The 13,357-nt window shown below is 36.3% G+C and overlaps 1 protein-coding gene and 1 long non-coding RNA gene across 6 annotated transcripts in view; one reads left to right on the top strand and one right to left on the bottom strand.

Annotated features, from left to right (window-relative positions):
- LOC127853148 (ubiquitin carboxyl-terminal hydrolase 47-like) overlaps positions 1-13,357 on the bottom strand; it is a 79,047-nt gene that overhangs the window by 31,170 nt on the left and 34,520 nt on the right. For 3 of the 5 annotated variants that reach the window (XM_052387387.1, XM_052387390.1, XM_052387391.1), the window contains exons 16-22: positions 10,359-10,414; positions 9,675-9,787; positions 8,724-8,828; positions 8,015-8,222; positions 2,264-2,382; positions 1,876-1,995; positions 1,031-1,154 (exon numbers count right to left, since the gene is read on the bottom strand). In XM_052387387.1, the coding sequence (XP_052243347.1) occupies positions 1,031-1,154; positions 1,876-1,995; positions 2,264-2,382; positions 8,015-8,222; positions 8,724-8,828; positions 9,675-9,787; positions 10,359-10,414 (845 nt within the window). Of the gene's footprint in view, positions 1-848; positions 862-939; positions 953-1,030; positions 1,155-1,875; positions 1,996-2,263; positions 2,383-8,014; positions 8,223-8,723; positions 8,829-9,674; positions 9,788-10,358; positions 10,415-13,357 lie in introns of all 5 variants that reach the window. The other 2 variants (XM_052387388.1, XM_052387389.1) reach the window with 2 other exon arrangements.
- On the top strand, positions 855-1,160 carry LOC127853172 (uncharacterized). The gene is made up of 2 exons (XR_008036511.1): positions 855-952; positions 1,044-1,160. It is a non-coding gene; the product is annotated as an uncharacterized LOC127853172 (long non-coding RNA).

Below are 13,357 nucleotides of genomic sequence, written 5' to 3'. Positions count from 1 at the left end.
ACAAAAATTTACTTTGAAATTAAATAAAGGGATATAATTCAAACACTAAGATAGATAGAGTTATGGTTCTTAGTCACTGTACTTCTCCTACTTGCCATCTGTTTAAGTTTTAAGTTTCAAGTAAATCCCTTCAGTAGATTTAGAGTTATGCTCCGGACAAAAATTTACTTTGAAATTATATAAAAGGGGAGATAATTCAAAAACTCAGGTAGATAGAGTTATGGTTCTTGGTCACTGCACTTCTCCTAGTTGCCATATGTTTATATTTCAAGCTTCAAGTAAATCCCTTTAGTATATTTAGAGTTATGCTCCGGACAAAAATTCACTTTAAAGTTATATAAAAGGGGAGATAATTAAAAAACTAAGGTAGATAGAGTTATGGTTCTTGGTCACTGCACTTCTCCTAGTTGCCATCTGTTTATATTCTAAGTTTAAAGTAAATCCATTGAATAGATTTGGAGTAATGCTGCGGACAAAGTTTCAGCCGGACGGACAGGACCAATTACTATATCCCCTCCGCAAAAAATTTCGGCGAGGATAACAATGCCTGCAAGTTTGCAGGTTGTATGTTGAAAAATATTGGAGAAAGCCTCCTGAAAAATATGTCTCTACAGATGGAATAATAGACCGACTGATGGATGGACAGATGCCCATGTAATACACCCTCTTTTATTCCATAAAGGGGTTATGATAATCATTCTGCTCTGCAGGGTAAGATGGATGGATTAGCCTGTTCCGACTGTGCAGCCTTATCTCCGACAACACATTCCGCACATGCATTAAGCCCCGTTTTCCCAGAGCGAGGATCGTATTCTCTTGAATGTACACAAATATGATATAGAACTCACCAGGGGTAGGCAGGTTAACAAGAATGTTGATGGTGTTCTGGTATCTGTCAAGGAGGCTGTAGAATGTACACAAATATGATACAGAACTCACCAGGGGTAGGCAGGTTAACAAGAATGTTGATGGTGTTCTGGTATCTGTCAAGGAGGCTGTAGAATGTACACAAATATAATCCAGAACTCACCAGGAGTAGGCAGGTTAACAAGAATGTTGATGGTGTTCTGGTATCTGTCAAGCAGGCTGTAGAACCCGCTCTTGTCAAACACCATCTCCCTGTCTGGCGCGGGGCACCCTGGGTCTATGTACACCTGAAATGGTAGGGGGTGACAACTAGTGTGTACAGCTGTACATCTACTGAAGCCATTTGTTATGAGATGTAGAAATCATGTTGAAGATTTGTAATTATTTTTTTTTTTAACGCAGGATAATATTAATTGCACATGAACAACTTCACATCATAAGGAAACTTGCAAGTTTTCGGGTTGTGTCTCACAAAGTGATGGAGAACTTCGTCTACATACAATTGGACTAACAGACGCCCATCAAGACTTCAGTATAACCATTCTACATGTTGTCAATAGATGTAGATATAAAGAATGCAAAAATATAATCAGGATATGACTATTAAGGACTCAAGAAACAGTATTTTGCTGACATGATATCAAACATCACAGGTTCAATGTGATGTCTAGGGTGTATAATTAATGTCAAAAATTAAAAACAATTAAATATCAATTTTCTTTTTTCTTTTACTTTTTGCAGCACTAATAAAATGGTATGTTTTAAATGACCTTTTAAATGACATTTGACATGTAACTTGGTATCAACAATTTGTAAAATATTAACTATGATATCAATCATCCCAAATTTTTCAATATAATGCATCTAATAATTTGATAATTCTGAGAATGTGTGAATGATTGAAAAAAAAACTACAAAATGAAACATCTTCATAGACTGCATTTATATCAGGTTCAGAATACAATCACTGTCTATTAGAATCAGCCCTAGAGTTTATGTTTCAGATACCTTATTTGTCTTGAAGAAACCTTCAGCTTTCAATGTTTTTTCTGGAACTGTCAATAATTTTAGATCGTTATGAAATCTCTCCAGAACGATTCGAAAGACTGTGTCTTCAAACCCTAGGACCTACAAATACAATAAGAATACTATTTTGACATAAATGTTGAAAAGAACATCTGACATTTTACAATCAAATGCTGAAATCATGAAAATTTAACAAAAAAGTATTAATATAAAATAATATAATATCAATCGTACCTGATATCAGTACAACAAGAAAAAAAAATATAATTGAGATTCTGCAATTTCAGGGTTGTTTTCCTGTGTATAACGCAAATATGTAAATTTATGCATAGTTACTCATCATTATGATAAACTAGTTACATGTATTTACCTCTATAAGAAGATCCTTAAACTCTTCAACAGTTTGTACAAGGTTTGCTCGAACGCTAATATGAGGTTCTTCAATCGTATCACCACCAACATCCGCTATGAACACTCTCACTGTTACACCTTTAAAAACATTACATACAAAGTTTAGTCATTTTTATGTGATCAAACACGAAAATGAAAAGCATCTGAGTACACACATTGCGCTTTCAAATTATGGATTTTTTTACACATGTATTGGATAGATTAATGTTCAAAATAAATGATTTTCCAGAAAAAAGGTAGTTATCAAAAAGTTGGTATGACGTCATTCACTTGGCAATGCATGTATGCTTCTTTGTTTGCCCACGTATTTGTGCATTTAACTACTGTAATAACAATGTGAAACCTTGGATAATACTCCAATTGTAACAAGGGCTGTTTGTAAAACATGCATGCCCCCCATATGGGCTGTCCATTGTAGTGGCAGCCATTGTGTGAATACGTTTTTTGTCACTGTGACGACCTTTGACCTAGTGACCTGAAAATCAATAGGGGTCATCTGCGAGTCACGATCAATGTACCTATGAAGTGTCATGATCCTAGGCAAAAGCGTTCTTGAGTTATCATCCGAAAATCATTTTACTATTTCGGGTCACTGTGACCTTGACCTTTGACCTTGTGACCTCAAAATCAATAGGGGTCATCTGCGAGTCATGATCAATGTACCCATGAAGTTTCATGATCCTAGGCATATGCGTTCTTGAGTAATCATCCGAAAACCATTTTACTATTTTGGGTCACCGTGACCTTTGACCATGTGACCTCAAAATCAATAGGGGTCATCTGCGAGTCATGATCAATCTACCCATGAAGTTTCATGATCCTAGGCGTATGCGTTCTTGAGTTATCATCCGGAAACCATTTTACTATTTCGGGTCACAGTGACCTTGACCTTTGACCTAGTGACCTCAAAATCAATAGGGGTCATCTGCGAGTCATGATCAATCTACCCATGAAGTTTTATGATCCTAGGCGTACGCGTTCTTGAGTTATCTTTCAAAAACCATTTTACTATTTCTGGTCACCGTGACCTTGACCTTTGACCTAGTGACCTCAAAATCGATAGGGGTCATCTGCGAGTCATGATCAATGTACCTATGAAGTTTCATGATCCTAGGCCCAAGCGTTCTTGAGTTATTGTCTGACAACCACCTGGTGGACGGACCGACGGACCAACAGACCGACCGACAGACCAACCGACAGACCGACAGACCAACCGACAGACCGACATGAGCAAAGCAATATACCCCCTCTTCTTCGAAGGGGGGCATAAAAAGTATGCAAATCTTCAAAATAATTTATACATGAACATTCTCAAAGTTATTATAATAATATTAAAGAAAAGGTTTAGCCAAGTTATTATAATTATTTTAAGGCATAACTGTGCATATCTTTAAAGCATATTTTTGCAAAGTTATTACATTTAAATTTGAGGCATAATTGTGGCGTGTTATTAAAATTATTTGCACACATACTTTAGCACATCTTTAAATCATTATTTTGCATAAGTTATAATATGTTACGTATCATGAAAGCAGAAGTTACTTAAAAGTTATCATTTTTTAAGTTATTATATTTATATTTACATCTTTATTTTGCCAAATTATTACATATATAAATTATATAATTATCATTTAGACAAAATTTTACAAAGTTACTATAATTATTTCAAGGCATACTTTTTCAAATCTTTAAGGTAGCATGAACCAACAAGGAAGGGAACTAGTGATGTAACAAATTGGCAGTGAACAAAAAGTGGTACTTTCTAATCTCGCTTGACATGGGTCTAAATTACGTTTAAATGCTCTTTTTTTATTGGATGAAACAGGCCGAATTCATTCAATAAATAAAGTCGAGATAGTTATCTTGCTGAACATTCAATGCCATGCGGCATGCAAGCTATTTAGAAAGTAAAAATCATAAACCAAAAAGTTATTTTTTTTTTCGTGGTCATAGACAGTGTTTCTGGCTGAAAACAATCCAATATTACTTTTAAATCATTCATGTATTAATATTTAGCAAGAGATTGGTATAATATTTGTGTAAAACATAAGAAATTTGATTTTAACTTGTGTCTGCTACAATTTAACAAGTGGTTACGGAAATTACCGATTGTACAGATGTAATGACAGACATATGTCAAACGACAGAATAGCTTGCATATTTCAAGTTTATCAGCCTTGAAGTCACCAATTTATCAAATGAGAATCAAAATCATTAATTTATCAATTAGTAATGGTCAGTAACACCAACATCTTTGGGCGCAACCATCGTATTTTGCGGAAATCCTGACATATTACCGGCGATCAGTAACTTCCATAACCATATGGAAAATTTCAGCTGACAAGTTTTTGTTTCTAATGTTTTTTTCTCAAATATTCTACCATGAAATTATTGTATACACTTACACAAATTGAATAACAAGTAATATTTCCTTGATTTGGTGAGGAACATTTCCTATGAATGCTTATAAATACACATTAAGGCTCAACTTAAGTGCATAAAATATTGAAATATTGAAAAATAAATCATATTTCAGTTTTTCGTTCCATCCGATAGTTTCATTGATTCCCAAAGCTCACTCACTCAATTATATTGGAAATTATGACCAATATCTGATAAAACTTGAATTACTTATTTTGATCTTGAAACTTCTATTACATAAATGTTTGTATTTTGTGGATAAAAGCCTTAAATTTTATATAGATTCCTCTATAGTTTGAAAATCATTTAGGCAAAAATTAAGCATTTTATATAAAATGCAAATAATTTAAAAAATATTCCCTTTGAATCAGTAAGTTGGTTTATCGGTCAATAACAATAGCACTTAATTGAATTATTAAACAAGAGTTCCGCGGTCGGAGATGACCGCATTGAAGCCGGATTTTTGATTTAAATGACAGGAAAGTACCTTTCGTGTTTTTGTCAATGCAATACTTAAATTACTGAAATATTGTTCAAAGGTCAAAATGAAATGTAAGTACTTTTCAAGGCATGAGCAAACCTTGTGTTATGTTTTGAATGCATATAACAATTTTAACATTTTAACATTGAAGGTCACAGTGACCTTGACCTTCAAATGAATGACATTGAAATGAGCAGTGGTGATCTTCTAGTACTGGCCAACCTTTATGTCAAGTTTGAAGACTCTAGGTACAAGCATACCAAAGTTATAACATGGAATAAGAACTTTAACATTTTTACCTACCAAAGTTATAAGAACTTTAACATTTTTACATTCAAGGTCACAGTGACCTTGACCTTAGAATGAATGACCTTGAAATGACCAGTGGTCATCTAAGTGTGCTTGCAAACCTTCATGTCAAGTTTGAAGACTCTATGTCCAAGCATACCAAAGTTATAACAATTTTAACATTTTAACATTTAAGGTCACAGTGACCTTGACCTTCAAATGAATGACATTGAAATGACCAGTGGTCATCTTCTAGTACTGGCCAATCTTTATTTCAAGTTTGAAGACTCTAGGTACAAGCATACCAAAGTTATAACATGAAATAAGAACTTTAACATTTTTACATTCAAGGTCACAGTGACCTTGACCTTCAAATGAATGACCTTGAAATGTCCAGTGGTTACTTACTAGTTCTGGCCAACCTTCATGTCAAGTTTCAAGACTCTAGGTCCAAGCATACCAAAGTTATAACAACTTTAACATTTTTACATTCAAGGTCACAGTGACCTTGACCTTCAAATGAATGACCTTGAAATGTCCAGTGGTTACTTACTAGTTCTGGCCAACCTTCATGTCAAGTTTCAAGACTCTAGGTCCAAGCATACCAAAGTTATAACAACTTTAACATTTTTATATTGAAGGTCACAGTGACCTTCACCTTCAAATGAATGACCTTGAAATGACCAGTGGTCATCTGTTAATCCTGGCCAACCTTCATGTCAAGTTTGAAGACTCTAGGTCCAAGCATACCAAAGTTATACCATGAAATAAGAACTTTAACATTTTTACATTCAAGGTCACAGTGACCTTGACCTTCAAATGAATGACCTTGAAATGACCAGTGGTTACTAACTAGTTATGGCCAACCTTCATGTCAAGTTTCAAGACTCTAGGTCCAAGCATACCAAAGTTATAACAACTTTAACATTTTTTATATTGAAGGTCACAGTGACCTTGACCTTCAAATGAATGACCTTGAAATGACCAGTGGTCATCTGTTAATCCTGGCCAACCTTCATGTCAAGTTTGAAGACTCTAGGTCCAAGCATACCAAAGTTATACCATGAAATAAGAACTTTAACATTTTCGAGCACGCCGCCACCCCCGCCCGCCCGCCCGCCCCCCCCGCCCGCCCGACAACATCAATCTATAAGCCGAGATTTTTTCGAAAAAAATCCGGCTAAAAATTAAAACAAACATGAAATGTTTTCTGATCAAATGATTCATGACACATATAACAGATTGATAGGAAGATATGAACAAATAAAACATTGCTAGAATTCCCAGCTAGAATGGTCATGTTAGTATGTAAATACTTGATATCCAAATTAGCCTTTGGGTGTTGTAGAGACATGAAACATTTAATGAAATGTCTCAAAGTGTATAATATTTTTTTCATTTTAAGTAAAAGAAAGGCAACATAACCTTTAAGTGGCTGAGAAGAACTTGTGGCGCAATACAAAGAAAAAGAGGCTATATGCTTGTTCAAAATAAATGTAAACATCATTCAATATGAATTATCTGATCAAAAGTGGTATGTTTAGTGAATAGGGGATATACATTCTCAAGAATTAACAACATAATTATAAATGTTTTGGTTAAGTGCATGTCATCCAGTATTACCATAGTAACCGTTTTGGTCTAAAAAAAAACAATAACATTTTTTATAGTTCATAACCCCTTATTGCGAAAAAAATCACGAAAAAGAGAATTTTCAGAGTAACCTATTAAAACAAACATAAAATGCTTTATTAGAACCTAGATATTATCACTGCACTCATTAGTCATCAATTACTGATGTTTTAAACAAGCGATATGTTTGTGAAACACTATGTCCCCATATATTTGACCTTTGACCTTGAAGGATGACCTTAACCTTTCACCACTCACAATCTGCAGCTCCATGAGATACACATGCATACCAAATATCAAGTTGCTATCTTCAATATTGCAAAAGTGTACATTAAATTAGCGATTTTGACCCATATATTTGACCTTTGACCTTGAAGGATGACCTTGACCTTTCACCACTCAAAATGTGCAGCTCTATGAGATACACATGCATGTCAAATATGAAGTTGCTATCTTCAATATTGCAAAAGTTATTGCAAATGTTAAAGTTTGCACAAACAAACACACAAACCAACCAACAGACAGGGCAAAAACAATATGTCCCCCACTATAGCGGTGGGGGACATAAACATTATTTTTTCATGCTACTCATGGTACCAGTTTTTTGTCAGAAAATTAATAACATTATTTTAACATGCGTAACCCTTTGTTGCCAAAAAATCCATAAAAAATATAATTTTCAAAGAAATCCATTAAAACAAAAAGAAAATGCCTTCTTAAACCTTAAATAATGTTCCTGCAAGCATTTTACATCAATTGTTAATGTTTGAAAAAATCATTGGTTCATGCTATTTAAGGTATAATTTTGCAAAGTTATTACAATTATTTTGAGGAATAATTTTGCCACATTATTATAATCATCTTTACGGCATAACCATCCAACCATACCTCCAGGTTTATACTGCTGAAACTTCTGCTCAGGTCGTCGCGTCTCCAGCAGCAGGTCGAAGCTGTAGTTCTGCTTGACACCCCCAAGCAGGGTCTCCATGCTGGTGTCTTCCTCGCCCTCGAAGGAGCACTCCAGCGTATCCTGGTACTCGTCATACTTGACAATACGCACGCAGTCACGTGTGACACACTGCTCCAGCTCAAACATCTGGGAGACAAGAATAATATTGCCTTATTCTGGGAATACTGGGCTTAATGCATGTGCATCAAGTGTCATCCCTGATCAGCCTGCGCAGTGCGCCCAGGCTAACAATGGCAACACTATCTGCATACTATGTATTTTTGTATGTCAAAGACTTCTTTAAAACATAAAATATCATAAACTGTCAAATGTCGTCCCTGATTGGCCAATCTGGGATGACCCTTTATGCACATGCATTATGCCCTGTTTTCTCAGACCAATTAATAGAACATAAGACATTATAAGCAACATGTCTGTTTGATTTATATTATCAATATTGTTTAATTAATCATGGAATATTAATCCAAATTGGGGGTAAAGTTCAATCGACCATTATTGACCAGTAATGACCACTTCGGGAGTATTGACTGTGGCGGTTTTAACCAGTAAAAACAGTCTGAATAAATTCATCAAACACTTATAACTCCGAATGCTTAACAATGCAAAGCCCCTTAGTTTTGCTGGTACCTTATATGCAAGATCTGTAGCCTCTAAGAGAGTCTTGTCTTTATGCACTTCAAGCTTCTGCTCCATCTTTCGCTTGAACTCTGGATGCAGACAAAATATTTTGATCTGAAAATAAACGGGAATGGGACCTATGACAACAGAAGAAATAAGCCTGAAAACACATTAAAAGTACAGCAAAACAAATCTTTCACTTAAAACGACAATATTTAGATTTTAGATAAGCTTAATCAATTCAGACGCCACAAATGCTCCTTTGTAGAACTAAAGCAATATCTTTTATGAAAAACATTACAAACACTTTATAACACAAATTATTTATTGAAATCATTCTTTATACAACAAGGGACAAAATGTCACAAAACCAGGTTTTCATTGTGAAAAAAAAATCTGATAAAGGGAGAAAACTCAAACTGAACTTTTGAAATGAACAAACAAAATTAACCCCCTTTGTAAGTTATTTTTTTTTTTTTAAATCTATTTTTAGTCGTGGCGACCTTGACATTGGAGATATTGACGTGATTCTTTCGTGCGACACACCGTCCCATGATGGTGAACAAATGTGCCAAATGATTTTAAAATCTCACAATGAATGACATAGTTATGGCCAGGACAAGCTAATTTATGGCCATTTTTGACCTTTGAACTCAAAGTGTGACCTTGACCTTGGAGATATTGACGTAATTATTTCGCGCGACACACCGTCCAATGATGGTGAACAAATGTGCCAAATGATTTTAAAATCTGACAATGAACGACATAGTTATGGCCCGGACAAGCTTGTTCCGCCAGCCCGCCAGCCAGCCAGCCAGCCCGCCAGCCAGCCAGCCAGCCCGCCCGCATTCGCCAATCTAATCACCAGTTTTTTCCTTCGGAAAACCTGGTTAAAAAAACATTCACCCATGAAAGTACATCCACACATACATAGGAGTCACACATTTCAGCCTACTTCACCTTGCATGTTGACCTGTCTATCTCTTTCTGCTTCCTGTCTGCCTCCTCCCTGTCATTGAGACGTCGCAGCTCCTCCTTGACATGATCCGGGAAGTCTTCGCTACTCAGGAAGTCTGGTGAAATTTAGTATCACATGTATGAGGTAAACAAAAGCCAAGGGTCCTACTTACAAGGGGCAAGGTGCAAAGCAAGGCCAGACTGGTGAAATCATTTGATAATTTTCTATGTCTATGGAATTTCTTTTGTTTACGCTTGTCATTTCAGTTATTAAGCAAAGTCTTTTCATTTGCAATTATAAATATATTCAATGTCAAACAAAGTTGACATTTTTAGCTTCAAAATATTGAGGGCCAGCCAGGTTATCCAAAAAACGAATAGGGCACAGCTCGCTGCTATTGTGCTATAGATCTTTCCTTCAATGTGGCATTAGGATTTATTAGCCTAGCAAACAAATAAAAAAGAAATCACATAGGCCATTATCATGCACATAATCTGAGAATTGCTTACAGAAAAATCAGAAACCTTCCACAGAATTTGCTTACCATTAAAATCTAGATACATATCTTTACAGTCTGAGAATCGTTTTCAAGCTTTCTGTACATCGTTTAATATAAAATTGTATATGGTTACTTTCTTTCTTCCTTTTTTTCTGATACAAATTTTTAAAAGTAAACCCCAACTTACCAACGTTGCGGTCTGTGTCTTTCTTTCTGTACATCAGCATGTAGGCATTGGCAGAGCTGCAATTAATAACAAACAAAATTAGGATGTGTGCATATAGGCAAATTAGGGTAGTAGCATTATGTCTATTTCTTTTAATATTGATTTGTGTTTGCATATTGACAAACACTATAAAACAACAATAAACTCACAACAATAAGTGACAAGAATAAAAATCCTAAATATTGTCAACAATCGCTTAACTAAACAGGAGGGTCAAGATGGCCGTACTTCGTTCACCTTTTTTTACAAGGCCTTGTTAATTGCTTAGTTGAAAATTCAGTACTCTAGAGCATATTAGATTGGTTCTCTTCTGTTTACTTTTGCAATGTGAGCATATGATTAATTCTGATTGAGTACTGTCTATTTGCATGGGTTTTTTGCATGCAAAACTTTGCAAGTAATGCTAATTCTACATGTGTTTACAAGGTTTTTGTAAGATTTGGACCTCCTGACCAAGATTTTGACCCCACGTGACCCAATGTCAAACTTTGCATAGATATCCTCAAGAAAAACATCCCGGTCAAGTTTCATCATTATTGGACCAAAACTATGGCCTCTAGTGTGTTGACAAGGTATCATTGGGACAAATCTTCTGACCAAGTTTCATGAAGATTGGACAAGAAATGTGGCCTCTAGAGTGTTTACAAGGTTTCTCTATAGCCAAATAAGGAAAACTGCCCCGCCTACTGGCGGCCATGTTTTTCAACGGACCGGAACCACTTTTGAACTCAACCAAGATATCATTAAGACAAACATTTTGACAAAGTGACATGAAGATTGGACATGAAATGTGACTTCTACAGTGTTAACAAGATTTTTCTTTTTTTTGACCTAGTGACCTAGTTGACCCTGCTTGACCCAGTTTCGAACTCGACCGAGGTATCATTGTGACAAAGCTTCTGACCAAGTTTCATAAAGATCGGACAAGAAATGTGGCCTCTAGAGTGTTTACAAGATTTCTCAATAGCCAAATAAGGAAAACTGCCCCGTACACTGGCGGCCATGTTTTTCAATGGACCGAAACCACTTTTGAACTCAACCAAGATATCATTTAGACACACATTTTGACAAAGTTACATGAAGATTGGGCATGAAATGTAACTTCTACCGTGTTTACAAGGTTTTTCTTCTTTTTTGACCTAGTGACCTAGTTTTTGACACGCACGACCCAGTTTCGAACTCGACCAATATTTCATTGGGACAAAGCTTCTGACCAAGTTTCATGAAGATCGGACATGAAATGTGGCCTCTAGAGTGTTTACGAACAAATGTGGACAGACGGACGGATGGGCTACGAACAAAGACCGATCACAAAAGCTCACCTGAGCAATCAGGTGAGCTAAAAATGCTATTTATTAAAAAATGCACTTTATTTGTATTTCCTGACTACCAATAACATGAGGGCCAAGATGGCCCTAGTTCGCTCACCTGAGAGGAGTCGTTTCATTCAATCTTTACCAAATGTCAAACTTGACCTAGATATTGTCCAGACAAACATCCTGGTCAAGAATCATCATTATTTTATCTGCGAGTCATGATCAATGTACCTATGAAGTTTCATGATCCTAGGCGTAAGCATTCTTGAGTTATCATCCGGAAACCAGTTTTCTAAGTTGAGTCACTGTGACCTTGACAGCCATTGCATGAATACGTTTTTTGCCACTGTGACCTTGACCTTTGACCTAGTGACCTGATAATCAATTGGGGTCATCTGCGAGTCATGATCAATATACCTATGAAGTTTCATGAACCTAGGCATAAGCGTTCTTGAGTTATCATCCAGAAACCATTTTACTATTTCAAGTCACCGTGACCTTGACCTTGACCTATTGACCTGAAAATCAATAGGGGTCATCTGCGAGTCATGATCATTGTACCTATGAAGTTTCATTATCCTAGGCATAAGCGTTCTTGAGTTATCATACAGAAACCATTTTACTATTTCAGGTCACCGTGACCTTGACCTATGACCTAGTGACCTGAAATCAATAGGGGTCATCTTCGAGTCATGATCAATGTACCTATGAAGTTTCATGATCCTAGGCATAAGCGTTCTTGAGTTATCATCAGGAAACCATTTTACTATTTCGGGTCACCATGACCTTGACCTTTGACCTAGTGACCTAAAAATCAATAGGGGTCATCTGCGAGTCATGATCAATGTACCTATGAAGTTTCATGATCCTAGGCGCGTTCTTGAGTTATCATCCGCAAACCATTTTACTATTTCGGTTCATTGTGACCTTGACCTTTGACCTAGTGACCTGAAAATCAATAGGGGTTATCTGCAAGTCATGATCAATGTATCTATGAAGTTTCATGATCCTAGGCATAAGTATCCTTGAGTTATCATCCGGAAACCATTTTACTGCTTTGGGTCACCGTGACCTTGACCTTTGACCTAGTGACCTGAAAATCAATAGGGGTCATCTGCGAGTCATTATCAATGTATCTATGAAGTTTCATGATCCTAGGCATAAGCATTCTTGAGTTATCATCCGGAAACCATTTTACTATTTCGGGTCATCGTGACCTTGACCTTTGACCTATGACCTGAAAATCAATAGAGGTCATCTGCGAGTCATGATCAATGTACCTATGAAGTTTCATGATCCTTGGCATAAGCGCTCTTGAGTTATCATCCGGAAACCATCCGGTGGACTGACGGACCGACAGAGCAAAACAATATACCCCCTCTTCTTCGAAAGGGGGGGGGGGGGCATAATGAGAAAACTGCCCCCCTCCCAGCAGCCATGTTATTCAACTGACCGGAACCATTTTTGAACTCAACTCTCGTATCAAGGAAACAAATGTTCTGAGCAAATTTCATGAAAATTGGACCAAAAATGTGACTTCTACTGTGTTCACATGTTTTCACTATATACATATAGAGAAAAATGCCCCGCCCACTGGCGGCCATGTTTTTTCACCGATCCCGACCATTTTCAAACTCGTCCGAG

This window comes from Dreissena polymorpha, chromosome 12 (assembly GCF_020536995.1).
Source record: "Dreissena polymorpha isolate Duluth1 chromosome 12, UMN_Dpol_1.0, whole genome shotgun sequence".
NCBI lineage: Eukaryota > Metazoa > Mollusca > Bivalvia > Myida > Dreissenidae > Dreissena > Dreissena polymorpha.
The sequence above is the reverse complement of the archived record's forward strand: the minus strand, read 5'-3'. Positions and strand labels throughout refer to the sequence as shown.